General features: G+C 30.3%; 1 protein-coding gene, 1 long non-coding RNA gene and 1 pseudogene across 3 annotated transcripts; all 3 read left to right on the forward strand.

Annotated features, from left to right (window-relative positions):
• The first annotated feature begins 1920 nt into the window (after nucleotides 1-1920).
• On the forward strand, nucleotides 1921-6679 carry LOC145821262 (uncharacterized). 2 transcript variants are annotated; one of them, XR_014363286.1, is made up of 5 exons: nucleotides 1921-2103; nucleotides 2217-2245; nucleotides 3933-3986; nucleotides 5013-5263; nucleotides 6507-6679. It is a non-coding gene; the product is annotated as an uncharacterized LOC145821262 (long non-coding RNA). The 2 variants fall into 2 exon arrangements; XR_014363285.1 differs by having other exon boundaries at nucleotides 5100-5263.
• Nucleotides 6680-16371: 9692 nt separating this feature from the next.
• Nucleotides 16372-19787, forward strand: LOC145822199 (uncharacterized; annotated as a pseudogene).
• Nucleotides 19788-19941: 154 nt separating this feature from the next.
• LOC145822200 (uncharacterized) lies at nucleotides 19942-23871 on the forward strand. Its single transcript, XM_082918803.1, has 12 exons — nucleotides 19942-20241; nucleotides 20320-20549; nucleotides 20732-20792; nucleotides 20873-20989; nucleotides 21074-21472; nucleotides 21565-21693; nucleotides 21780-22034; nucleotides 22123-22199; nucleotides 22675-22768; nucleotides 23045-23140; nucleotides 23233-23327; nucleotides 23583-23871. The coding sequence occupies exons 1-11, from the start codon at nucleotides 19942-19944 to the stop codon at nucleotides 23317-23319; spliced, it is 1845 nt and encodes a 614-aa protein (XP_082774929.1). The 3' UTR covers nucleotides 23320-23327; nucleotides 23583-23871.
• Nucleotides 23872-25405: the final 1534 nt, after the last annotated feature.

A 25405-nucleotide genomic window follows, 5' to 3' on the forward strand; every position in this document is an offset into this window, starting at 1 on the left:
AAAACTCACCAAAATGACGTCGTTTTAGTGAGTATTTTGAAAAAAAAAAAAAAAAAAAAAAATCAGATTTTTTTAAGGTTTTTTTACAGATCAACAATGGCTTCCATTGTTCATCATCATCACAACCCAACAACCCAATCAAACTCTCTTTCAACTCCGTATCACAGCAATAACTCTCTCTCAAATCCATTCTCTCCATCACCCTCCTCCCCCACTGGTGAGTATTTTGAAAAAAAAAAATAAAAATTTCAGATTTTTTGAAGTTTTTTTTGCAGATCAACAATGGCAGCGAGGTTCAAGAGGGTGGCGGAGGCGTTTGATGAAGTGGCGCTAGGCTCTGCGAGAGTAGCAGAAGCAAGTACTCACCACCGGAGACGGCGGTGGATCTGTCGGATTTGGTGAAGTCGTTTATGGAGAGAGAGAGTGGGGGAGGAGAGAGAGCACTACTACAAAAATGGTTAAAGATCACACTTTGATAAAAAAATATATCTCACTTTTATTGAAAGTGTGATAAAAAAAATTAGATTGATAATTTAATCACACTTAATTTGATTGAGTGTGATAATATTTATATTTTATGTCACCTTTCAATTAAGTGTGATTATATATACATTTTTTTAATCACACATTCTCATTAAAGTGTGATTACATATACACTATTACTTTTTAATCACACTTTTTAAATAAGTGTGATTATATATATATATATATATATATATATATATTTTAATCACACATTCTAATTAAAGTGTGATTATTTATATATTTTTTAATCACACCTTCTAATTAAAGTGTGATTATATATACACTACTACTTTTTAATCACACTTTTTAAATGAGTGTGATTATATATATATTTTTTAATCACACATTCTAATTAAAGTGTGATTATTTATATATATTTTTAATCACACATTCTAATTAAAGCGTGATTATATATACACTATTACTTTTTAATCACACTTTTTAAATAAGTGTGATTATTTATATATATTTTAATCACACATTCTAATTAAAGTGTGATTATTTATATATTTTTTAATCACACCTTCTAATTGAAGTGTGATTATATATACACTACTACTTTTTAATCACACTTTTTAAATAAGTGTGATTATATATATATATATTAATCACACATTCTAATTAAAGTGTGATTATTTATATATTTTTTAATCACACCTTCTAATTAAAGTGTGATTATATATACACTACTACTTTTTAATCACACTTTTTAAATGAGTGTGATTATATATATATTTTTTAATCACACATTCTAATTAAAGTGTGATTATTTATATATATTTTTAATCACACATTCTAATTAAAGTGTGATTATATATATACTATTACTTTTTAATCACACATTTTAAATAAGTGTGATTATTTATATATTTTTTAATCACACATTCTAATTAAAGTGTGATTATTTATGTATTTTTGTAATTAAAATGTGATTATATCTACATTACTACTTTTTAACCACACTTCCTAAATAGGTGTGATTGTATAAAATATTTCAAATTAATTTTTATATAAAATATACAATTTCCAAAATTTTTAATCACACTTAATCTGATTAAGTGTGATAATATTTATTTTTTATGTCATTTTCTACTTAAGTGTGATTATATATATATATATATATATATATTAATCACACTTCTAATTAAAGTCACTACAACAAAAAACACATTTTATAGCATTTTTTTATAACATTCTTTTAAAAATGCTATTAAATGTGATGCATTTGTGGCATTTTATAATAAAATAGCATCTGGTGAGAACATTTCAATTTTTATAACATTTAATATAATTTTAATAGCTTTTCATACATGTTGTGAAATATTTCATAAATTTAAGATTTTAATTACAATGTATAAATGCTATAAATAAAAATATAATGCTATCAATTATATTAAAATGAAAAGACCCAGATTTTTTGCGCTAAAATCTGGCGCCCTTATTTTTCAGCAAACCCACTCCCAAATCAGTTTCCTATTTTTTCTCTCATTGTGATGATCAACAACAATACTTCGAGGACTACTTCTTACCCTACGTTTTTGTGAAGCTTTGTGATTTTTAGTGTTTAGTTGTTTAAAGGTAATGTTCTCTCTTCTTTCCGATTTCCTTCATCAATGATTATATATATGTATTGATTACAGTTTCTATTTTTTTTGTTTATATGAAATCCTAAAAATTAATCTCAAGTACAGCCGAAAAGAGAGAATTTTGGGAACAGATTGTAAGTATTTTCTCTAATTTTTTTATATTGATTGATACATGCATGTTGTTTTTTGTGTATAATTTTTGGGCTGGATTGATTTTGCTTGTGCGTGTATATATATATATGTGGATTGGGTTTTGATTTTGCTGATTGTATGGATTGGGTTTTGATTTTGTTGATCGCAACGACGCTTGTGGAGACCTCAAAGTGTAGTCACGCAGTCCCCAAAACCATTCATCACCATTGTTAAGAATATTTCTCTCTCTCTCTCTCTCTCTCTCTCTCTCTCTCTCTCTCTCTCTCTCTACTATAAAACAGAGATGAGATACAAATCTATATGACCCAATAACCAAAACAAACTACACACAACAAAACAACTCTACATTAAGAGTCCATAGTTGCAATTCAGAAGTTTGTTCAGCATACCCATACCAGACCCACCTCTTTCAATCTTATTTATTATCTAAGTTGGTTGCTCCCCACCATTAATCATGGTGTCTGCAATTTGTTTTTTGTTTGTTTAAATCATTTGTCTCACTCTCACAGAATAAAAAAGAAAAGAAATAGAAAGAGTCATACTGGAATAAAATAGAATAGAATTGAATGATTATATTCAATTTATTATAGTGAACTACTTTGTCTTGGAGTCTTGTAAGGTTAATTAAAAAAGTGAACCATTCTCGTCTTCATCTTATTAACTTATTGTAGTGTTTGATTTCACCATAATAAAATAGAATCATCATTCATTAATTCATTTTTTTTTTATAACGGCGAATAATAATTCTATTTATAGTGCAATTTTATATTTTTTTATTGAACAAAACGTGAAAATAGGCATATATTAGAATGTTGTTGATTGTTGAATGTTGTTGATTTGTGTTCATGCTGATGTTTAGTCTGTCTTAGTTGCTGCTAATGGTTAGGGGCTGATTGCTGAATGTTGCTGATTTGTGTTCAAGGTCAGATTAGCCTTTTGGCTCAAGGCCTTTATCAAGGACTTCCTTTTTCTACACCCACAAATTTGTACCTCATTCATCTCTCTCTTTCACTCTTTCCCTACCCACTGACCTCCCTTTGAACTCACTGTTTGTAAACTAATTAATCATATACTTGTGAACTCAATGATCCTATATAAAGTGGGTTGATCACCAAGTGTTTGACAAAATTACCATGAATAATCTGCACTATGACAACAAACTATAGTTGTAAGACTAAGTTGAAAATCTACTAAAGTCATACACATGGGAGAATGTATAACCTGGGCAATTTTAAATTTTAGTTAATGAATAAGACCAAAAAAGGTTTGCCCAATTCAAAAGCTTCCTAGTAGATTTATTATATTTGTTTCTATTTCTCTGTTTGAATGTATGCATTTGCCCTCATTGAATTCTAGGACTTTATATAGATAAAAGTTGGATTAATTTTTCATGTGTTATTGTTGAATGCATTGCTTCGACTTACCAGCTTCATGTAGGGTGACTTAATTTTTTTGGAATTTTTTTCCCCTCAAAGCAAATTTGAGAATAGATTTTGTGGTTGATGGGCAGGGCACCATAAAGAGGTGTATTTCACAATCTCTCTCTCTCTCTCTCTCTCTCTCTCTCTCTCTCTCGGGAAGAGTGTAAAATGCATGTATTTTGATTCATTTACTTACACTATATTTTTCTTTTCTTGCTAATTCATTTTTCTTTATTTTTCAAACTAGCCAAAAGGTGAAGAAGTTGATGAGAAAAAGGATGAGCTGTCAAGAGCACTAGTGGTATGTAATTTGCTCCTAGCGCTTTCAGCGATATTCTTCTCTTTTTGTTAATGATATTTTCTACTTGCATAGGCTTGTGGTTTGTTTTACCTATATTCCCACAATTTCTATGCACAAACTTATTAATAGAAACACTGTTGTTGCAAAAAGTGAATTTTGATTAATTCCTGATTATATTTTCTCTTTTAGTCAAATGTCAGGGCTTTCTTTGTACGCCCTTAGAAAGTGGTTGCCTACTATAGATAAACAACAGATGTTGAGCTATTAATTACGAAAATGACTTGAAAAGTATAGTTTATGTAGCCAAAGTTAAGTAGCTTGAAGCTCTGCTAAGTTGTCTTGGTGTGTGAATTTGATTTTGTACATTATTGTCAGAAATGATAATGTTGACCTTGCCTTGTTATTGTTTATTATTTAATACTTTGTTGTTCAACTTGGATTGGAAGAGGTGTTGGATTAATAAAATAAAATAGATAATATGCATTTTGAAAACCGAACAATCCAAACAACATGTTTCAAAGTTTAATCTGTATTTGTTCATAAAATCATATTTATGTGCTGCTTAAATGCTTTTATAAACTGGGAGCAGCAAAGAAGTGTAATTTTCTTGTCATCAAAATATGTGGATAGAAAAGAAAACTTTCATTTGGTAATCATTTTAAAGCTAATAATTGTTGCTTTTCTAGATTGAGTTATTTTACATTTCCCTCTATAGTGTGGCTTTCAAAAGGGCTACAATTCTTTGCTTTTTATCAAGCTTCTTCGGTACACTAGAAAGTTATATTTCCTTCTTAGTTCTTAACCAACACCTATTTTTCACCTACAAGATGGCATTTGCTTCTACACCTCTTTTTGAGCCATTTGCCATTCCATTGTTTCTGGAAAAACTTGCTTCTTCTCTATTGTTTGCAAAGGTTGGTAAAAACAAATTGCATCTCTAGCTTTGTTCTGTAACTAGTATATTCCATCATGCTAAACTAAAACATTATCTATGTCCATTTCCTCAATGACTTTCTATGCCCACAGGTTGAGTCTTTGAGATATCTTAGCTATTGCAGCGTGACGTATGGAGCCCTATATATATCTTTGCATTGAACTCCTTGCTGCATGCAGATATTTGGTTTTGAGCTGTGAAGAAAGTTCAGTTGCTGTGTCTACACATGAGAAATGGTGCTGCACGCATCAGAGTTTTTGCTACTCATTAACTGAAGCCTTATGTTGTACCTCAGTAACAAGTACAGATAAAGACATTCAGAATGCTTATATTCACTCTGGAGGTATTTTGTGTGGCTCAACATATGGTTGATTTTATATCTGTATTTAATTGTTAACACCTTATTTGCCATCCTGATCAACATGTTTTCAACTCTTCCACAGAATGTCATTTAGCATTCAATCAAACATCCTAAAACCCTAATCATAAGGTCAAAATGGAAAGGAAGGGGAACTTGGCAAGTAGTATACATAGGATCACCCCAAACAAAACTTTTTTTGTATCAAAACATTTCAACTTGTGTAATAGAAGTAAAATATCCAAGAAAATGGAATCGTTATAATGCAATAGAAGTACACTTTATTAAGAGATAAGACAATACAAAGAGGAGTAAGGAATGCTTGATATTACAAAAGAAATAACACATTTTAAAGCGATAGGATATTACAAAAAGAAGAGTAAGCTAAAGCCCAAATGTGTCAAGAAGTCAAATCAACAAGTATGAATTAGTTAGCAAGATAACAACATAACAACTAATACAAAACTCCACAAAAACTTCTAATTAAACAACATATTACCCATCATGAAAACACTAATATTGCCATTATAAGATCCAATCTAACTTGAATAGCTTTCTAGTTTTTGTGTCTTCTACTCCCACATTTCAAGACTAGCAATCATCAATGCAGAAAAATAATCCCTCTTGTGTTGCCTTCACCAAAAAGTTGCTCAAACTTTTACCATCTCCTTAAGTTCATAACAGTCACATCTATGTCTAATTGAAAACAGGGTAATTCCTTGAGAACCAAATAATTGACAAAACTACATAAAATAAAGATTTTCAAATACATTTCATCGCATCATCATATCCATTACAAGCCACTATGTTGCCAACTCTTAAAATTTTTTGGACGAATCTGTGACACTCCACCATTTTAGAATATTTAAGAAATTTTTCAGCTTCTATCACAGAATAGCAATAAGTGAGCACATGTTTGAGCCTTTTGCAGAAAACTAAATATAAAAATACATACACATGCACACAAACATAAAGCTTGCATGTACCGGTAAAACATTCATTTTTTTTTTTTCAAAAAATTCTTAATGGCAATTCTCCTTTGCATTCACTCTGTCACTATGTATTTCCTTACATGCTTTTGAAAGGGAAATAAAGTAGAGATATAAGCATTAGGTAGAAATACTTTGTTTATTGATATAATTTTATTTTTATTTTTCCTTTTTAATGATATAGACTCCATTTTTAAACTGATTATACTTACTGTTACATGTTGATTATTGTTTTGTAGTTATTAGCTTTGGAAAGAAGATGGGACCAATAGAAGTCAGCTTGGAAGTTTGTGGGTGCAGAAAAAGGAATTTGAATGTGTCATTATGTCTTGTACATACCGACATTATGGCTTTAAGTTTTTGTTTATATCTTTCTAAACATAGTGAGAGATTGTGTTTTGGTACTTTATTAAGACAATGTTATGACAATTTTATTATTTCTTGAAATTTGTGGTGATGAGTTATTTTTCAAATGATGATAGTGTTTTGTATGTGATGGATGAAAATGTGTTTGTTGCATTTACAGGATTTAGGTTTTCAATATTGGTGTTGGAATGGATTTTTATTATATTTATAAATACTATATGATAGCATTTAAAATTGCTATCATAATGAGGAATTTATAGCATTAAAAAAATGTTATCAAAAAGTTTGTTGACATGCTTTATTATAACATTCTTAGTTAGTTATGATATAGCAAATTGTAACATTACTAGATTTCTATAAAAGCAATTTCATAGAATTAACAAACTGTTATCCTTTGGTATTTTTAGTAACTTTCAAATATTTCATAACATTCAAAAATTGTTATAATATATTTACGCTAGCATTCAACCATAACATTTGATAAATGTTATCAAAAATGATACACCTTTAATAACATGGGCAAACATAGCATTCCAACGAATGCTATTGTTTACTTTCAATAGCATTCATCGAATGCTATTAAATGTGTTTTTTGTTGTAGTGAGTGTGATTATATATACATACATATATATAGGGTAAATTACACTGACACCCCCTGAGGTTTATGTTTATTACAGTTCTCCCCTCACGTTTTGGAAATTACATCTCCCTCCCTGAAGTTTAAAGTTTCATTGCAGATTCCCCCCTCAACAATTTAATTTTTTTAAAATACTAATTTTGCCCTTACTAGGTAAATTACATTGACACCCCTTACATTGTAGAAATTACAATCCCCTCCCTAAGGTTTAAAGTAGAATTACCAATTGCCCCCTCGGTTAGTATTAGTTCGAAAAAAAATTCATTGAAAAAAAAATAATTAGAAAAAAAATTACTGGAAAAAAAATAAATTGAAAAAAAAATTGTTAGTAAAATTTGTAAATTTCTATTTAAAAACCAACATAAACTTATTTTTTGAATTTATGTTTTTTCCTCAAATTTACAAATTGAGACAACCATTTATTAATCAAAAAAATTATCAAATAAGTTTTTATAACAGTTTTTAAAATTTTTGTAAATATAAATTGAAAACTGAAAACGAAATGGTTACTAAACAGGCTTCAGATGGTAAAAATGTCGTAAAATTAACAAATAATTAATACGTTACCAATATAAGAAATGACTTATCAAAAGATTCTTAGGCTATGTATGGTTTGATTTTTAGAAAAAAAAATTTAAAAATTAAAAATTAATTTGGTTAAGAAATAAAAAATAAAAAAATAATTATCATTTTTATATAATTTTTATCTTTCGAGTGGTTAGAAATAATTTTTTACAAATTAAATTGAAACAACTATACGTATGTATATAACCTGCTGAAAAGTTAAAATGATAATTATTTTTTACCCTTGAATGATAATTATTATTATTTTTTATTTCTTAACCAAATTAATTTTTAATTTTTAAAAAGAATTTCTAAAAATCAAACCATATATATATGGTCTAAGAATCTTTTGATAAGTCATTTTTACGTTGGTAATTTATTTAATTATTTGTTAATTTTACAACATTTTTACCATCTAAAGCCTGTTTGCACCATTTCATTTTCAGTTTTCAATTTATATTTACAAAAATTTTAAAAACTGTCATAAAAACTTGTTTGATAATTTTTTTTGTTTATAAATGGTTGTCTCTGTTTGTAAATTTGAGGAAAAAAACGTAAATTCAAAAAATAAGTTTACGTTGGTTTTTAAATAGAAATTTAAAAATTTTACTAGCAAAATTTTTTTTCAATTAATTTTTTTTCAAATAATTTTTTTAGGTAAATTACACTAACGCCCCCTGAGGTTTATGTTTATTACAGTTCCTCCCTCACCTTTTAGAAATTACATCTCCCCCCTGAGGTTTAAAGTTTCATTAGAGATTTCCCCTTTTAACAATTTAATTTTTTTAAATACTAATTTTGCCCTCACTGGGTAAATTACATTGACACCCCTCACATTTTAGAAATTACAATCCCCTCCCTAAGGTTTAAAGTAGCATTACCAATTGCGCCATTGGTTAGTATTAGTTGGAAAAAAAATTCATTGAAAAAAAATTATTTGAAAAAAATTTAATTAAAAAAATTAATTGAAAAAAAAAATTTGTTAGTAAAATTTTTAAATTTCTGTTTAAAAACCAACATAAACTCATTTTTTGAATTTATGTTTTTTCCTCAAATTTACAAACTGAGATAACCATTTCTAAATCAAAAAAATTATCAAACAAATTTTTATGACAGCTTTTTAAATTTTTGTAAATATAAATTGAAAACTGAAAATAATGGTAAAAATGTCGTAAAATTAACAAATAATTAAATAAGTTACCAACATAAGAAATGACTTATCAAAAGATTCTTAGGCTATGTATGGTTTGATTTTTAGATAAAAAAATTTAAAAATTAAAAATTAATTTGGTTAAGAAATAAAAAATAAAAAATAATTATCATTTTTATATAATTTTATCTTTCAAGTTGTTAGAAATAATTTTTTACAAATTAAATTGAAACAGCCATACGTATGTATATAACTTGTCCAAAAGTTAAAATGATAATTATTTTTTACCCTTAAATGATAATTATTTTTTATTGTTTATTTCTTTACCAAATTAATTTTTAATTTTTAAAAAGAATTTTTAAAAATCAAACCATATATGGTCTAAGAATCTTTTGATAAGTCATTTCTTACATTGGTAACTTATTTAATTATTTGTTAATTTTATAACATTTTTACCATCTAAAGCCTGTTTGCTAAATCATTTCATTTTCAGTTTTCAATTTATATTTACAAAAATTTTAAAAACTATCATAAAAACTTGTTTGATAAGTTTTTTGGTTTATAAATGGTTGTCTCAGTTTGTAAATTTGAGAAAAAAACGTAAATTCAAAAAATAAGTTTACGTTGATTTTTAAACAGAAATTTAAAAATTTAACTAGCAAATTTTTTTTTCAATTAATTTTGTTTCAAATAATTTTTTTTCCAATTAATTTTTTTTGGTAAATTACATTGACACCCCCCTGAGGTTTATGTTTATTACAGTTCACCCCCTCACCTTTTGGAAATTACATCTCCTCCCTGAGATTTAAAGTTTCATTACAGATTCCCCCCTTCAGCAATTTAATTTTTTTAAATACTAATTTTTCCCTCATTGGGTAAATTACATTGACACCCCTTACATTTTAAAAATTACAATCCCCCTCTTTAAGGTTTAAAGTAGCATTACCAATTGCCCTCTTGGTTAGTATTAGTTGGAAAAAAAATTCATTGAAAAAAAAAATTAATTGGAAAAAAATTATTTGAAAAAAAAGATTAATTGAAAAAAAAATTTGTTAGTAAAGGTTTTAAATTTCTGTTTAAAAACCAACGTATGCTCATTTTTTGAATTTACGTTTTTTCCTCAAATTTACAAACTGAGACAACCATTTATAAACTAAAAAAATTATCAAACAAGTTTTTATTACACTTTTTAAAATTTTTGTAAATATAAATTGAAAACTGAAAACGAAATGGTTACCAAACAAGCTTGATGGTAAAAATGTCGTAAAATTAACAAATAATTAAATTAGTTATCAACGTAAGAAATGACTTATCAAAATATTCTTAGGCTTGTATAGTTTGATTTTTAGAATTTTTTTTTAAAATTAAAAATTAATTTAGTTAAGAAATAAAAAATAAAAAATAATTTTCATTTTAATATAATTTTTATCTTTCGAGTGGTTAGAAATAATTTTTTACAAATTTAATTGAAACAGCCATACGTATGTATATAACCTGCCCAAAAGTTAAAATGATAATTATTTTTTATTTTTTATTTCTTATTCACACTTTTTCACACTTTATTTCTAAATGTGAATATATATATATATATATATATTTATATATATATATATATTTAATCACATTTCAATTTGATTTTTATATAAAATATACTATACAATTCGCGCCTTTATTCTACCCATACCCATACCCGAGAGAGACGACTCTTCCATTCCCCATTGAATTTCACAAACACGCATGTCCCTTCTCCTTCTCCTTCTTCTTGCCTTCTGTTTCTGAAAAGAAGCCATGTTTCATCAGCTCCAAACCACCATTGAAGTTATTCACAACTCCGAACCACCATTGAAGTTACTCAAAATTGTCTTTTGAAATCAAAAACTTCTTGGAATTTGCCTTCTGTTTCTGAAACGAAGCCCTGTTTCATCAGCTCCAAACCACCATTGAAGTTATTCACAACTCCGAACCACCATTGAAGTTACTCAAAATTGTCTTTTGAAATCAAAAACTTCTTGGAATTTCTGGTGAGTTCTCTATTTTTTTATGTCCCTTCTGTGTTTATATATTTATGATTTTGGTTATTATTAGTGGAATTTTATAGATATAGGTTTTTATGCCCCTTTTGTGTGATATAGGTTATTATTAGTGGAATCTGTAGGTAAGTTTTCAATACCCCCTTTCCACGTTCAAGCTGAGTTCCTATGCCTTCATTAGACTCAAAGAACTGATGCTTCGTAACGCAAAATTCTAGATCTAAGTTGGAATGTAAGCTCTTCCTTTCCGGGAAATCTTTATTGTGAATCATCGTCAATTACTACACATTTCAGGGTGTACTCAGAGAAACAATAAATCATGCTAAAACTTGTCATGTGTGAACATTTTAGAATATGGGTGTTGAGGAAAACAATTAATTACTCCCATAAAGGACTTGCATAATAAGACAAGGAGTTGGACTAATTAATTTTCTTCTCTGTATGTGTATTTATCCTCTTGTGGTATTGGATATGGATATGTATTTGATTGGTCTTTTAACTTGTTGGGTGTATTGTATTTGTATGTATGCTAAGTATAGCGACCCCGGTCTTTTCTCTTTAAATTATTATATCCGGACTTAGGTTCTGTGGATCCTGTCATTACTTATTGGTTGTTGTTGTCCTTTAATCTCTTTGTATTTGAGGTATAGGTTGTGTTGGGCGGGTCTGTTACAGGTTGGTTGATTTTGGATGCCAATAGGTGATGCCCAGATTTTGGCCTTCACGCTCGAGCGGAAGTTTTAACGCTCGAGCGGTCCCTTCGTTGATGCTTCTCCGCTCGAGTGGGAATCTTGACGCTCGAGCGTGATTTTCCATCCCCCAGTATTTTGCTCTGCAGTTCTTCCGCTCGAGCGGTAGTTTTTACGCTCGAGCGTGATCCCTTGTTTTTGCTCCTTCGCTCGAGCGGGGAGTTTGACGCTCGAGCGGGTGCCAGCGCCTGCAAAACTTCTGGAAGGGTGCAAACGACGCTCGAGCGGCTTTCTTCACGCTCGAGCATGATTCTGTGTCTTACGCTCGAGCGGGGCTTTCTACGCTCGAGCGTAGAGTCGATTATATCAGTCCGTGATTTCACTTTTTGGATCACTTTTTGACCTACCTTTTCTTTCTTAACCTTTAAAAACCGCCATTTGAGAGTTTCCCTCTCTACTCTCACTTTCTCTCTAAGATTTGATCTATTCCTTGTGGTCTTCTACCCTAGTTCCTTTGGAAGAAAGGTAGAGCTTCGCGAGATCTTTCTTTTAATCTGAAAAAGAGAGGATTTGGAGCACTTTGGATTTTGGGTCACCATCTCCATCTTCTCTATTTTAGTTGTGATCTTCAAGGTAGGGATTTCCTACTCTATTTTATAAGCTTTGTTCTAAGTTTTGGTATTTTAAGATGTTGGGGTTACTTAGATAATTTTGGGAAAAACCCTAGTTGTATTAATTAATTAATTTGTAAAATTAATTTAAGGGAATTGGGGAATTTGGTTAAATTCATGAAATTGATGAATTCATTGATTAAATGGTGTAGTTGGATGATTTAAATCACTCACCTATTGAATTGTTGATATATTTATTTCCAGTCTAGAAATAACTGTTTTGGGCTATCGGTGGAGGATAGTCGTGATTGTTGTAGACATTGCATGTGGATTAGGAATAACTGAAACTAATCACATTGGTTAAGTCATTAATTTTGACTATTGAATTAATACTGAAAATACGTGTATTGGTTGAGCATTGCATTTGCATATTGTGTGGGAGGAGATAGGGGATGTACTCCACGGTTTAGGGGAAGATAGGGGATGGACCTCTAAACCGGATTTTCGTTTGGGAGGAGATAGGGGATGGACTCCATTAGCACCATTTTTATGTGTGCTTATTATATTGAAGTATTTTTACATGATTATTGATACATCACTAAAATGTGTATCAAATGGGAAGTATGAAGTGTTTCGATATGAGCATGAGTCTCATTTGTTTTGTTGATATTGGAAGTAATGTGAATATGATATATATAATTCACTGTTGTGAGTTTGGCCAGGTTCTGAGCCATGTTGATAATAATGGAAAGTGAAATGTGTCTTAGACATGTTTAATGATAAAATTGATTATCTTGGTTAACCATCTATTGAATGCTATGGCTTTATTCAATGCTTATATTTGGTTTAGTATTTTTCTACTGGGCTGTGGCTCACCCTTTATGGGAACATCATTTTCAGGTTCAGGTGATAAGCTACCTCCACGGACTTAGCCTGGAAGGATTTGATGTTTGGGATTTTGAAGACTTGTCTTTAGTTATATGTTTTATTTTGTTATTTTTGAAATTTCATGTAAACATTCAAGCCTAGGGCTTAACTTGTAAATGAGTTAGTACTCATCCTTTTTGTGTCCAAGTGTTAGCTTGGAAAGATGTAAGCCCTTAGGGCATTTATTTTGATGTTGTAGGATGTTACATGTGATGTTTTTCAATAAGAATACTCTGATGACTAACTCAAATGATTCGTTTTCTTTTATAAATGCATGTTAATGTTATGGTTATTATGGGTTTATTTGAGGGCGTTACACTAAGGATGTGTATTTGGTTGGCCTTCTATATATTTTGGAATTTTCTTTTCTGTTCTTCCGTCGGTTCTTAATTATAGAAACTTGCTATGCTTGGATCATTTGAAGGTTGCTATCCTTCCTACTCGAACCAGACGAATGATGATTGTCACTCTTTGCAACCAGTGGTTGAGTGCCGAAATACCGAAACTCACTACTCTATTGGCCTCTGTTAAGTGTCATTATACATATTTATTTTATAAATTTTCCTTTTCACCAAAGTAAAATTAAAATAAAAAAGGTTTGTTGTATCAACTTATCCATGTCATTTGTATCGATGGGTGTCTTGTGTCCAAGCACATGCAGCATTGCATTTAACATTGAAGTTCCAGATTAGCTGGTTACACTAGTGAACCAGAAATTCCCATTCAAATTGGATGTGTTTTACATGGCTAGAAAGGGTAGATAGAGTCATGTTTTTCTTTCTCTATTTTTTTATGGTTTGGAAGGTAATAAGTTATGAACGTTAATTTTTCTTTGTTTTTGTTAAAGGTGACTTGTTTGCTCTGCAACACTTTCAAGTACTGATTCTATAACTCTATTAATTTAGAACATTTAGCAAAAAGGCTGGAGTTGATGAAGCTTCATTTAGTATTGGTTGGTACTTTGTAGTTCTTAACTCTAACTTAGATAGTTTATGCTGTTTGGTTGAGTTTTTTAGAATTTGTTTCTAATTTTTTTTCAAAAACAAGTTCAGTTGAAAAAAATTAAAAAATAATAATTATTTTCATATGTTTTCCTATTTATGGGGCATAAATAATCTTTGAAAATTTTAATTTTTTTTAACGGTGTATTTAAAAAAAAAAAAAAAAAACAGTAGAATATGTAAGGAAAAAGTTTTGCATGTCAAAGGTGAGGCATGAGCTGTTGTGCTTGGGTGCTTAATGATTTGGTCCCATGATGAGATGGATGTAAGCAAAAATTCATTTATCTTTAACTTGGAGATTGATATATACAGAGAACAAAAATTGTCTGACCTCCCCAAAAAAATTCATTTATGAAAGGCTTGCTTTCTTAAAAAAAGAATTATTTTGTTTGGGTGAACCACATAAATCTCTTATGTTTCTTGTTTGAGTGTTTGATCTTCTTGTCCATTTTTAGATTAATTGTGTGTGTGATTGTTTACCCAAGTCGTGGAGATTGGTATTATTTATTAATTCCATAACAGAATCTTCACATGCTCATTCATGGGATCTATGTTCAACACCTTTTTTTTTGTTTTTGTTTTTCAGTTTTGCTTGAGCATGCTTGGTTGTTTATAGTCCTTGGTTTTTGAGGTAAATGAGGGAAAAAATATAAAATAATTAAAAATTATAATACCTAATAATTTTAAGATGTAAAATTGTATAGCATAGGTGCTGCTGAGTGCTATCATGCCTACCTATTTCGAAAGTTACACTCTGTGCTATTGCTCCTGCTCCTCAAATTGGTACAGCAACTATTCTTCAATTTCCTAAAAAATTGGAAACTTTTCTTTTATCTATAGAGATGAATGGAGGGAACCACAGTCTGATAAAATATTCTTCAACTATTCACATTTCTTTAACACAAGTAAATAAATTGAGATGATAAAATACCAGTGTTTTTTATTCACAAAATTTATCTGGAAAATAACTAGGAAATTTATCTCAAATCCATGAGAGATTTGGTAGAAAATTTGGTAAATCATTTGGGTTTCATAACATTTTTCTTTGGAGTTTGATTCATTTTAGATTTGGCTTGGCAACTAAGAGATATAACCTTTTAACTTATTTATTTATTTACATATTATAAGAAATTTAAAAAATACTAAAATAGTCAATTTTTACAAACAGCTCTTAGTTATTTAAATTTAGAGAGATTTGATCAAATTTTCTCATAATAAATTTTTAATACATTAAGGACATGCACAAAAAGTTTTTTTAGTAAGTCTAACAAATATCACTATTATCAGAATATTAAATTTTAAAATAATATAACTTTTGATGTAAATGTTGATTTTTAATAAAATTAATATTTTTAGAATTCTCTTATTAAGATCTATCAAATAAGATTTATGTAATTATTACTGTTAAAATTAATGTAAACAATGTTACTCTGTTTGACAGTAATATGTTACTCTATGTGATAATTACTCTATTTGAGAATAACATGTTATTTTGGTTCACAGTAACATGTTTCTCTGGCAATATTGTCCAAGAAAGGGAAAAATAGAAAAGAAAAAAAAGATATTTTATTTTGTTCTTATTCAATTATGTGTTTTCTCCTTAGAGGATTATGAAAAAAATAAATAAATTGGGTTATTCTTTTCACCAAACAATGATCCAATGAAAGGATTTCGACTAAATTACTCTTAAATCTATTCATTAATTCAGATTCAGGTATGGATAAGATAGCATTTTTGGATAAAATATGTAAACCACCACCCATGTTTAATGGATGAAAAAAAATCCTTTTGCACTCCACATTATGAGCATTTTTCTCTCCTTCATCTTGAGCTTCACCCAATCCCACCATTGTTTATACTTTACGGAATTGTTTAGACTTTATGGAATTATTATTTTTTTCTTTTTTTTGACTTTGCAATTATTCATAGATCAGATAAATTATTTGTTATAAGATCTTGTAATTTATTTATTTATTTGTTGCAAGTTTGCTTGAGGCATTTAATGTTCTATCAAAGAAATTATGCCTTAGCAATGACATTCCTTTAAGGTTATCAACTGTGTAGCCTCTAGTTTATTATTTTATATTCTAATTTCTTTGTTGGTATAGGTATTCAAAAATACATTTAAAATGGACAAATCTTGGATGTTCAAGGATAGAAGATCAAAAGACTACGAGAATGGAGTTGAACAATTTCTTAATTTTGCTATGATCCGTGCAAGTGATCTTCAATCCATACGTTGTCCTTGCAAGGTCTATGGAAACTTGAGAAGCCAACCTATTCGAGAGATTAGAAATCATCTCTTTTTCAATGGTGTTGACCAAAGTTATACCACATGGATATGGCATGGAGAAGCAATCACTAGTGGGACATCACCATGTTTAAATGAACAAGATTTTTCACAACAACAATTTGACCCGTCTCCCACAGACAATGTAGCTGAAACAATAGAAATGGTTCAAGATGCATACGATCATTGCACGGCTGATCCTGAAGTGTTTAAGAAATTACTTGAAGATGCCGAAAAACCATTGTATCCAGGTTGCACAAAGTTTACCAAGTTATCTGCATTGGTTAAACTGTATAACTTCAAAACTACGAATAGCCTATCTCACACTGGGTTTTCAGACCTACTGACGTTGTTGGGTGATATGCTGCCATTGAACAATGAAATACCATCATCCATGTATGAGGCTGGGAAGACGTTTGCTGCATTGGGAATGGGATATGAGAAAATACATGCATGTCCATATGATTGCATACTCTATAGAAAGGAGTACAAAGATGCAACTTCATGCCCTACATGTGGTACATCCAGATGGAAGTTGAAGAAGAATTCCACTGAAATAAGAAAGGATGTGCCTGCAAAAGTTTTATGGTATTTTCCACCTATCCCAAGGTTTCGAAGGATGTTTCAATCAGCAAAAATAGCGAAGGATTTGACATGGCATGCTCACGAAAGAGATTATGATGGCACAATGTGTCACCCAGCGGATTCTCCATCATGGAAGTTAGTAGACCACAAGTGGCCAGATTTCGCTGCAGAGCCAAGAAACCTTCGATTAGCTATTTCTGCAGATGGAATAAATCCACACAGTTCCCTTAGCAGTAGGTATAGTTGTTGGCCAGTTATAATGATTACCTATAATCTTCCACTGTGGTTATGTATGAAGAGGAAATTTATGATGTTATCATTGTTAATATCAGGTCCACAACAACCTGGTAATGACATTGATGTTTACTTGGCACCACTAATTGATGATTTGAAAATGTTGTGGGAGGTAGGTGTTGAAGCTTATGATGCTTATAAAGAAGAACACTTCAGGCTGAAGGCTATATTGTTGTGGACAATTAACGACTTTCCAGCATTAGGTAATTTGAGCGGTTGTACTGTAAAGGGATATTATGCTTGTCCAATTTGCAGTGAAGGAACATGTTCTCACAGATTAAAATATGGTAAGAAGAACACGTATGTTGGCCATAGAAAATTTCTTCCACGCTATCATCCATATCGGAGGCAAAAAAAAGGCTTTTAATGGTGAGCAAGAGTTTGGATTAGCCCCAATACCGTTAACTGGGGAGGAGATATTAAATACGGTTGAAGGGCTTGTAACCATATGGGGAAAGAAAAATAAAAAAGCGTTACATGTTGGTGGTACAAAATGTTGGAAGAAGAAATCATTACTCTTTGATCTTGAATATTGGAAGTACTTACATGTTCGACATAATTTGGATGTTATGCATATTGAGAAGAATGTGTGTGAGAGCCTCATTGGTACGTTACTTAATATTCCAGGAAAAACAAAGGATGGAATTAATTCTCGCCTTGATCTTGTAGAAATGGGTTTGCGTGAAGAATTGGCACCACAAATTGGGGAGAAGCGAACATACTTGCCTCCAGCATGTTACACATTGTCTAAGGAGGAGAAAAGAAGAGTATGTACAACATTATTGGAATTGAAGGTTCCAGAAGGATACTCTTCAAATTTGGGAAGTCGTGTATCAATGCAAGATTTGAAACTTTATGGTCTAAAATCACATGATTGTCATGTATTGATGCAACAGTTACTACCTGTGGCAATACGATCTGTGTTACCTAAGCATGTGAGACATGCCATTATCAGGTTATGTTTCTTTTTCAATTCTATTTGTAGCAAAGTGGTGGATGTGGGAAAATTAGATGAGATTCAAAAAGAGCTTGTGGTCACATTGTGTTTGCTTGAAAAGTACTTGCCACCTTCGTTCTTTGATATCATGGTGCATTTGACAGTGCATCTTGTTAGAGAAGTTCGACTTTGTGGACCAGTTCACTTTAGATGGATGTACCAATTTGAGAGGTTCATGAAGATCTTAAAGGGTTATGTTCGTAATCGTAATTGTCCTGAAGGTTGCATTGCTGAAAGTTACATTGTAGAAGAAGCTGTTGAGTTTTGTGCAGAGTACTTATCTGGAGTGGATGCAATCGGGATTCCTTCTAATAGGAACATGACAGTTGATGATGATATAGAAATTGGAAGGCCTTTATCAAGTGGTTATGTTGTTACTGTTGATCGTAATGAATGGGAGCAAGCACATCGTTATGTGTTAGAAAATACAAGTGACATTCAACCATACATTGAGTAAGAATATTTCATGTACATTTTTGTATAATTGTATTCTCACAAGTTAGAGATTTATCTCATAATATATTGCTTTATTGATGATTTGATAGGGAGCATATGGCTTGGTTGAAGCTAAAATCTCATCGTCAATCACAAAGTCAAAAATGGCTACAAATTGAGCATAATAAAACATTTATGTATTGGCTTCGTGAAAAGGTATTGGGGTAATTCAACATTTATCTTTTTCTAATAGCAAATATTATTAAGAAAAAGTTACCTAACTATTCAACCATATACAGGTCTCAAAGGAATTAAGTGGCCAAAATAATATCTCAAATAACCTGAAGTGGATAGCACAAGGACCTCGATTGGATGTTATAAAATTCCCTGGCTATATCATCAATGGTTGCCGTTATCACACAAAAGATCGGGATAACTCACGAGTTAGCCAAAACAGTGGAGTTAGTTTAGTGGCAACAACAATGCATGTGACAGGTTACAAGGATAAGAACCCAGTGTTTACTGATATGAGTTACTATGGAGTTATTATTGAGATATGGCAACTTGACTACAATATGTTCAAGATTCCGGTATTTAAGTGTGATTGGGTTGACAACACAAAGGGAATTAGAGTGGATGAGTTGGGTTTCACATTAGTTGAGTTAGGGAGGATAGGCCATAAAGACGATCCCTTCATTTTGGCTTCCCAAGCTAAGCAAGTTTTTTATGTACAAGATCAACTTGATCCGAGATGGTCAGTTGTGCTAGAACCTCCTCAAAAACAATATTCTTGTGAAAAGGATGATGAGTTCAATGATTTTTGTATAGAACATCATGGCTTTACAAAAGTTTTGCCAGAAGTTGAATCATTAGATGTGGTTGATGATTCTATGTCATCTTACATGCGAGGAGATTGTGAGGGAACTTGGCTCGATAATCCATGATGAAAAAAAAAATGTCTTTGTAAGAATGTATGTCTAAGTATTGTATTTTCATGTTAAAATGTTTGACTTATATTCATTTTCTTCATGTCTTTATATTTAATTGTCTAACTATTTGACATTTTTTCTTAAATTTTTATTTTATTTTATTCACAGGATGGATACTTCTCATGTCCTGCCTACTGATGGAGAGGATGCATGGTTACCAGCAACAGAACCAACATCTAATAAAAGAAAAGGCAGAGGTTCGACAACATTACCGGATGTCATAAAGGATAGGAGTTCTGGTGTACGAAAAGCCATTGACTATAACGAGAATGGTCAATTGATTGGAAACAATTCAATCAAATGTTCAAGCTATCATGGGGTGTTGGCTCGCACAATGATTCCGATATGCTATAAAGACTGGTTTGAGGTGCCAGCTGAACTGAAAGAAAAATTATGGAGTTGTGTGGAGGTAAGTAAGACACTTAAACATGTATTTAAGTGCAATCAAAATTAGAATTTTATAACGTTATATTTTTTGACTACTTAGTTGACATACAAAGTGGATGAAAGAAGTAAGAAAAATGTGTTATCTTCAATTTGTTCAAAATGGAGGACATTCAAGAAAGAACTTACCAAGTACATACGTGAAAACAAGTCCAATCCTGAGATCATATCAAACCCACCAGCAATTTATGGATTCATTGAACAAAGACATTGGGACTCATTTCTTGTAAGGCGACTATCAGAAGAGTTTGAGGTAAAAATAATCAAACTTTAGTTATTTAAAATGTCAGTATTAAATGCTAGACCCATCAAACTTCGTATTGTAATCTTGTAAATTTTATGTTTTATTTTATGACTTATTCACCTAAAAAAAATATTAAATGCTATACATTTGGATTAATTTTGTGTGTTACATTTTCAAAGATTTTGAGCCAGGTTTAAAAATGGAGACGAAGTCAAAATAAGTATAACCATAGAATTAGTCGAAAGGGCTATGCTCGCTTTCAAGAAGACTATGTAAGTAGTTATAAATTTTATTATTTAATAACAATTTTGATATCATTATTTTGAAAAATTGATGTATGTTTAATTGACAGAAACGTATGACCGGATCTACTGAAGATTTGGACAGAAGCATTCTATGGAAAAAGGCTCGTCAAAATAAAAATGGAGAATATGATGACAAGACAATTATGGAACAAGCTGCGAGAATTGTAAGATATTTGTATGTACTGATTGCATTTATTTTATATTATCTTGACTGTTCATCTTTCTTATATAGTAATGTATTATTCTAGGATGAGTTGACCAAACAAAAAAGTGATGGGAGTTTAAAGATTGAAGGATGCAATGACATTCTGACTATGGCATTGGGTACTCCTGAATCTTCTAGTCGAGTAAGGGGTGTAGGAAATTCTGTCACACCTAGCACCTACTTTCACTTGCCTAGACGTGGGAATCAATTACATTGGGAGAAGAAGTGTAATGATCTTGAGGCAGTGGTGGTACAATTGCAAGCTAGGCTTACTGCAATGGAACAACAAATACCATATACACCAGAATCTGAAAATGTTAGTTCAAACATCTTAAGAAGTGGTTATGAAGGAAATTTTCAGCCTAATTTTCTCTTAACAGAAAACAGAGTAAGAACTAAGGATGACATTCCACCCCAAGCTCTTACCCAAAAGATTATAAAGGTGTGTAGCATTTAGAACACCTAAAGTTATATTTTCTAATACTGTTAGTAATTTTATTAGTGCTTTTGTTGTTATCTGTGTGTTTGTTATAGAGCAAATGTTCAAACACATTGAAAAGTGGTGGTAGAGGCAATTTTCAGCATGATTCTTTATTAGAAGAAAATATGGTGAGAACTAAGGACGACATTCCACCTCAAGATCCTAAACAAAATAAGAGAAAGGTGTGTAGTTTTTATCTATTGATGTTATAATTTCTAATATCGCTAGTGATATTATTAGAAGTTACATTTTTAACTTTGTGTTATAGGGCAAACCATGTAAACTTGCGATAGGTTCCATTGAAAATATTGTTGCTCATGGTACGGTGTATGAGAGAATTGAACACAATGAAGCCATTCATACGGTGCCATTAGGAGAATCCAATGTACGTGTGTCTATTGAAGTTGTTATTCAAAAAGATGCCCCTCTTCCTATACCTATCCCAGATGAGATGCTTATTGTTGGAGAAGCAGTGGGATTTTTTGTTGCTTGGCCCAAAAATCTTGTATTGGTCGGTGATGAGGTAAAATATTTAAACTTAAAAACTTTATTACAATTTCTTAAAGTTAAAGTTGACTTATATTTGTTTATTTTGAAAATTTTAAACTTAGGGAGCTTCAATTAATGTTGAATGTGGAAAATATCAAGAGTCCATTCAATCTTTTGTTTCATTAGTTGAGCATATCAAGTATGATGAAGCCATAGACATTCCACTAGAGAGACATATTTGGGGAGGAGATCAATATCCAACTTCAAAGAGTAGATATGGAGTACATATGTCATGTAAAAGAATTATCTGTTACATGTATCATGTTGTACATAAGGTAAGGAAATTTGCTACATCAATAGTTATTTCTGCAGATTTTATGAATTACGAATTTAATTAAAATTTGTTTATTTTATTAGTCATCTCCATCAAGTGTTGAAGGCTTCCAATTGGAGGAAACAATTTGTATTTGTTAACCCTTGTGTCGTTAGTGGAAAAACTATGGCCGGGGAGAAATCAAAATCAGTGTTGCTTGCAAGAAGATTAGAGGAGGCTATGCTAGAACAATTGGTTTTAATTCCTTATAATATTGGATAATTATCTAAAACTATTTATTTCATGTGTTCAAATGATAATAAACTTATTAAGCTTATACTTGTGACTTGTTCAATTGTAGGTACCATTGGATATTGTTAGTCATTGATCTAACATTGATGATTGTGTACTTACTTGATCCGATTAATTCTAAAATAAACACAAGCTCTGAAATTGTAATAAACACGTAAGTTTGGCTAGTTCGTACATTTTTAAGCAATTTGAGTTACTCTAAAAATATTTTGACATTTGGAATTTCTTTTGTAAAGTGCTTTGAAAATTTATGAAACTATCCAAAAGAGGAGGAGGACCAATCCAGTTTAGAAAGTAGTTCAGGTAATCAATATCATTTTCTCTAATTTTATCATACTTATATTATGCTAATGATTGTTTAGCTTGATCATGACACTTTATATATAGTTTCTAATAATAATAAAAATGCTTTTATATAGTCCCCGCAACAACCTACAAACGTGGAATGTGGGTTTTATGTAATGCGGTATATGAAAGACCTCATTAGAGATCAAAGCATCCTAAGAAAACAAAATGTGAGATAAATTCTAAACTTTTATTACGATTATATTCATGATACTTGTACATCTTCTTCATTATCAAATTGTTTGTAAATAACCTCTTGTAGTTCAATGGAAAAAAGACTTACACGGAAACTGAACTTGATGAAGTGCGAGTTGAATGGATTAATTTCGTACTAAAGAATATGAGTTGAAATCCAATGTAAGTATGATATAATTTCCATTCTTTAAATTACTAATCAACAATTTCTTTAGTTGTATAATCACTTCAAGATTTCATTTTAGATTTGTTGATTTTATGTATATTTGATTTTATGACTTTAAAATATCTGCTCATACATTGAAGATTTTCATTTTGGATTTATTGATTCTATGTATATGTCATATTTATATATGGTAATCCAAATATTTTATATTAGTAACAATCAAAGTTGTTATTCCTTTTCTATTGATGCAGGAGATGAAGAGTCAGTGTGATGAGAAAATGTTCGATTTTGTCTTTTGTAAGTCTCTACAAAAATATTAAGTTTATTCATATGCTTCTAGCGGTTTCTGAATTAATTTGTGTTTTTATTTTTCAGGTCAGAAATTTATTGGAGAAATGCAAAATGTGGTCAAAGAATTCAACAACTTAGTTTTTTCAAGTTTTTTTTTTTTTTTTTTTAATATATGTAAGCACAGTTAAAAACTTTTTACTAATTCTTTGGTATATACTTTTTGAACATTTAACTTTTATTTATGAAATATATGACGTTATTCCATTCCATATTTGGTTGTGATTCAAAATATAGTATATAGTGTGTATTACATTCTTCAAATGCATATAACATGTGACTTTATCTGATTATTAATCACGTGTTTTATTAGATATTAATCACACTCAAAATCTGTGATCTAAATGTTTATTATCACAGGTTTTATTAGTTATTAATCACACTTAAAAGATGTGATCTAAATGTTATTAATCACACTTAAAAGATGTGATCTAAATATTTTTAATCACACTTAAAAGGTGTGATCCAAATGATATTAATCACACTTAAAATGTGTGATCTAAATATTTTTAATCACACTTAAAAGGTGTGATCTAAATGTTATTAATCACACTTAAAAGGTGTGATCTAAATATTATCAATCACACTTAAAAGGGGTGATCTAAATGTTTTTAATCACACTTAAAAGGTGTGATCTAAATGTTATCAATCACACTTAAAAGGTGTGATCTAAATCTTATCAATCACACTTAAAAGGTGTGATCTAAATGTTATCAATCACACTTAAAAGGTGTGATCTAAATGTTTTTAATCACACTTAAAAGGTGTGATCTAAATCTTATCAATCACACTTAAAAGGTGTGATCTAAATCTTATTAATCACACTTAAAAGGTGTGATCTAAATGTTTTTAATCACACTTAAAAGGTGTGATCTAAATGTTATTAATCACACTTAAAAAGTGTGATTAAAAATGACCCCTTTTAATCACACTCCCAAAGATCACACTTTAATAAAACTAAAAATGTGTGATTAAATAACAAACATCACACAAAAAAAGTGTGATCTTTATCTATTTTTGTAGTAGTGGAGAGAATGAGGAGGGTGATGGAGAGAATGGATTTGAGAGAGAGAGTTAATCTGATTTAGGTTGTTGGGTTGTGATGATGATGAACAATGGAAGCCATTGTTGATCTGTAAAAAAACCTTCAAAAAATCTGATTTTTTTTTTTTCAAAATACTCACCAAAACGACGTCGTTTTGGTGAGTTTTATTCTGAGCCGTTCGATCAACTACTTTAGGAGATCACTCCAGAGAATTCACTCTAGAGGATCCGCTCGCAAGAAAAATATATATATAATTTAATTAATGTTATTTTAGAGCTTCCGTTTTAAAATTTTAAAACATTTTTCTATATTAAATAAGGAAACTTATCTAGTAAGATATTTTTTGATGGACGATTATATTATAAATTAAATTTGGATAATATGAAATTTATTTATATAATAATTTACACCATTGATAATTATAAATAATTTTTAAATGATTAAGTTTGAATTCCTAATATCACTATATATATATATATTGTGAAACTAGAAAATTCTCTTATATGGATTGTAGAGATCCAACGAAGAGATGAGTTTTGTCTCATAAATCTGCAAAGATAAGTATGGTTAGCGCCACCCAACCAAGGTTGCCGGCGGAAGACATTTCGATGATAAAGTTAACAACTTGAAGCAAATAGAGAAAATGATGGATTGAAGAGAGTGAGTGTACTGTGTGGTGCA

Source organism: Camellia sinensis, chromosome 3 (assembly GCF_055761805.1).
Source record: "Camellia sinensis isolate YWXY chromosome 3, ASM5576180v1, whole genome shotgun sequence".
NCBI lineage: Eukaryota > Viridiplantae > Streptophyta > Magnoliopsida > Ericales > Theaceae > Camellia > Camellia sinensis.

Bases quoted from the DNA above. Each gene is read 5' to 3' on its own strand.
- LOC145822200 (XM_082918803.1), top strand. From the start codon at position 19,942: ATGGATACTTCTCATGTCCTGCCTACTGATGGAGAGGATGCATGGTTA. The intron at 20,990-21,073 runs GTAAGATATTTG...GTATTATTCTAG, and splicing joins TGGAACAAGCTGCGAGAATT to GATGAGTTGACCAAACAAAA. The intron at 21,473-21,564 runs GTGTGTAGCATT...TGTTTGTTATAG, and splicing joins TTACCCAAAAGATTATAAAG to AGCAAATGTTCAAACACATT.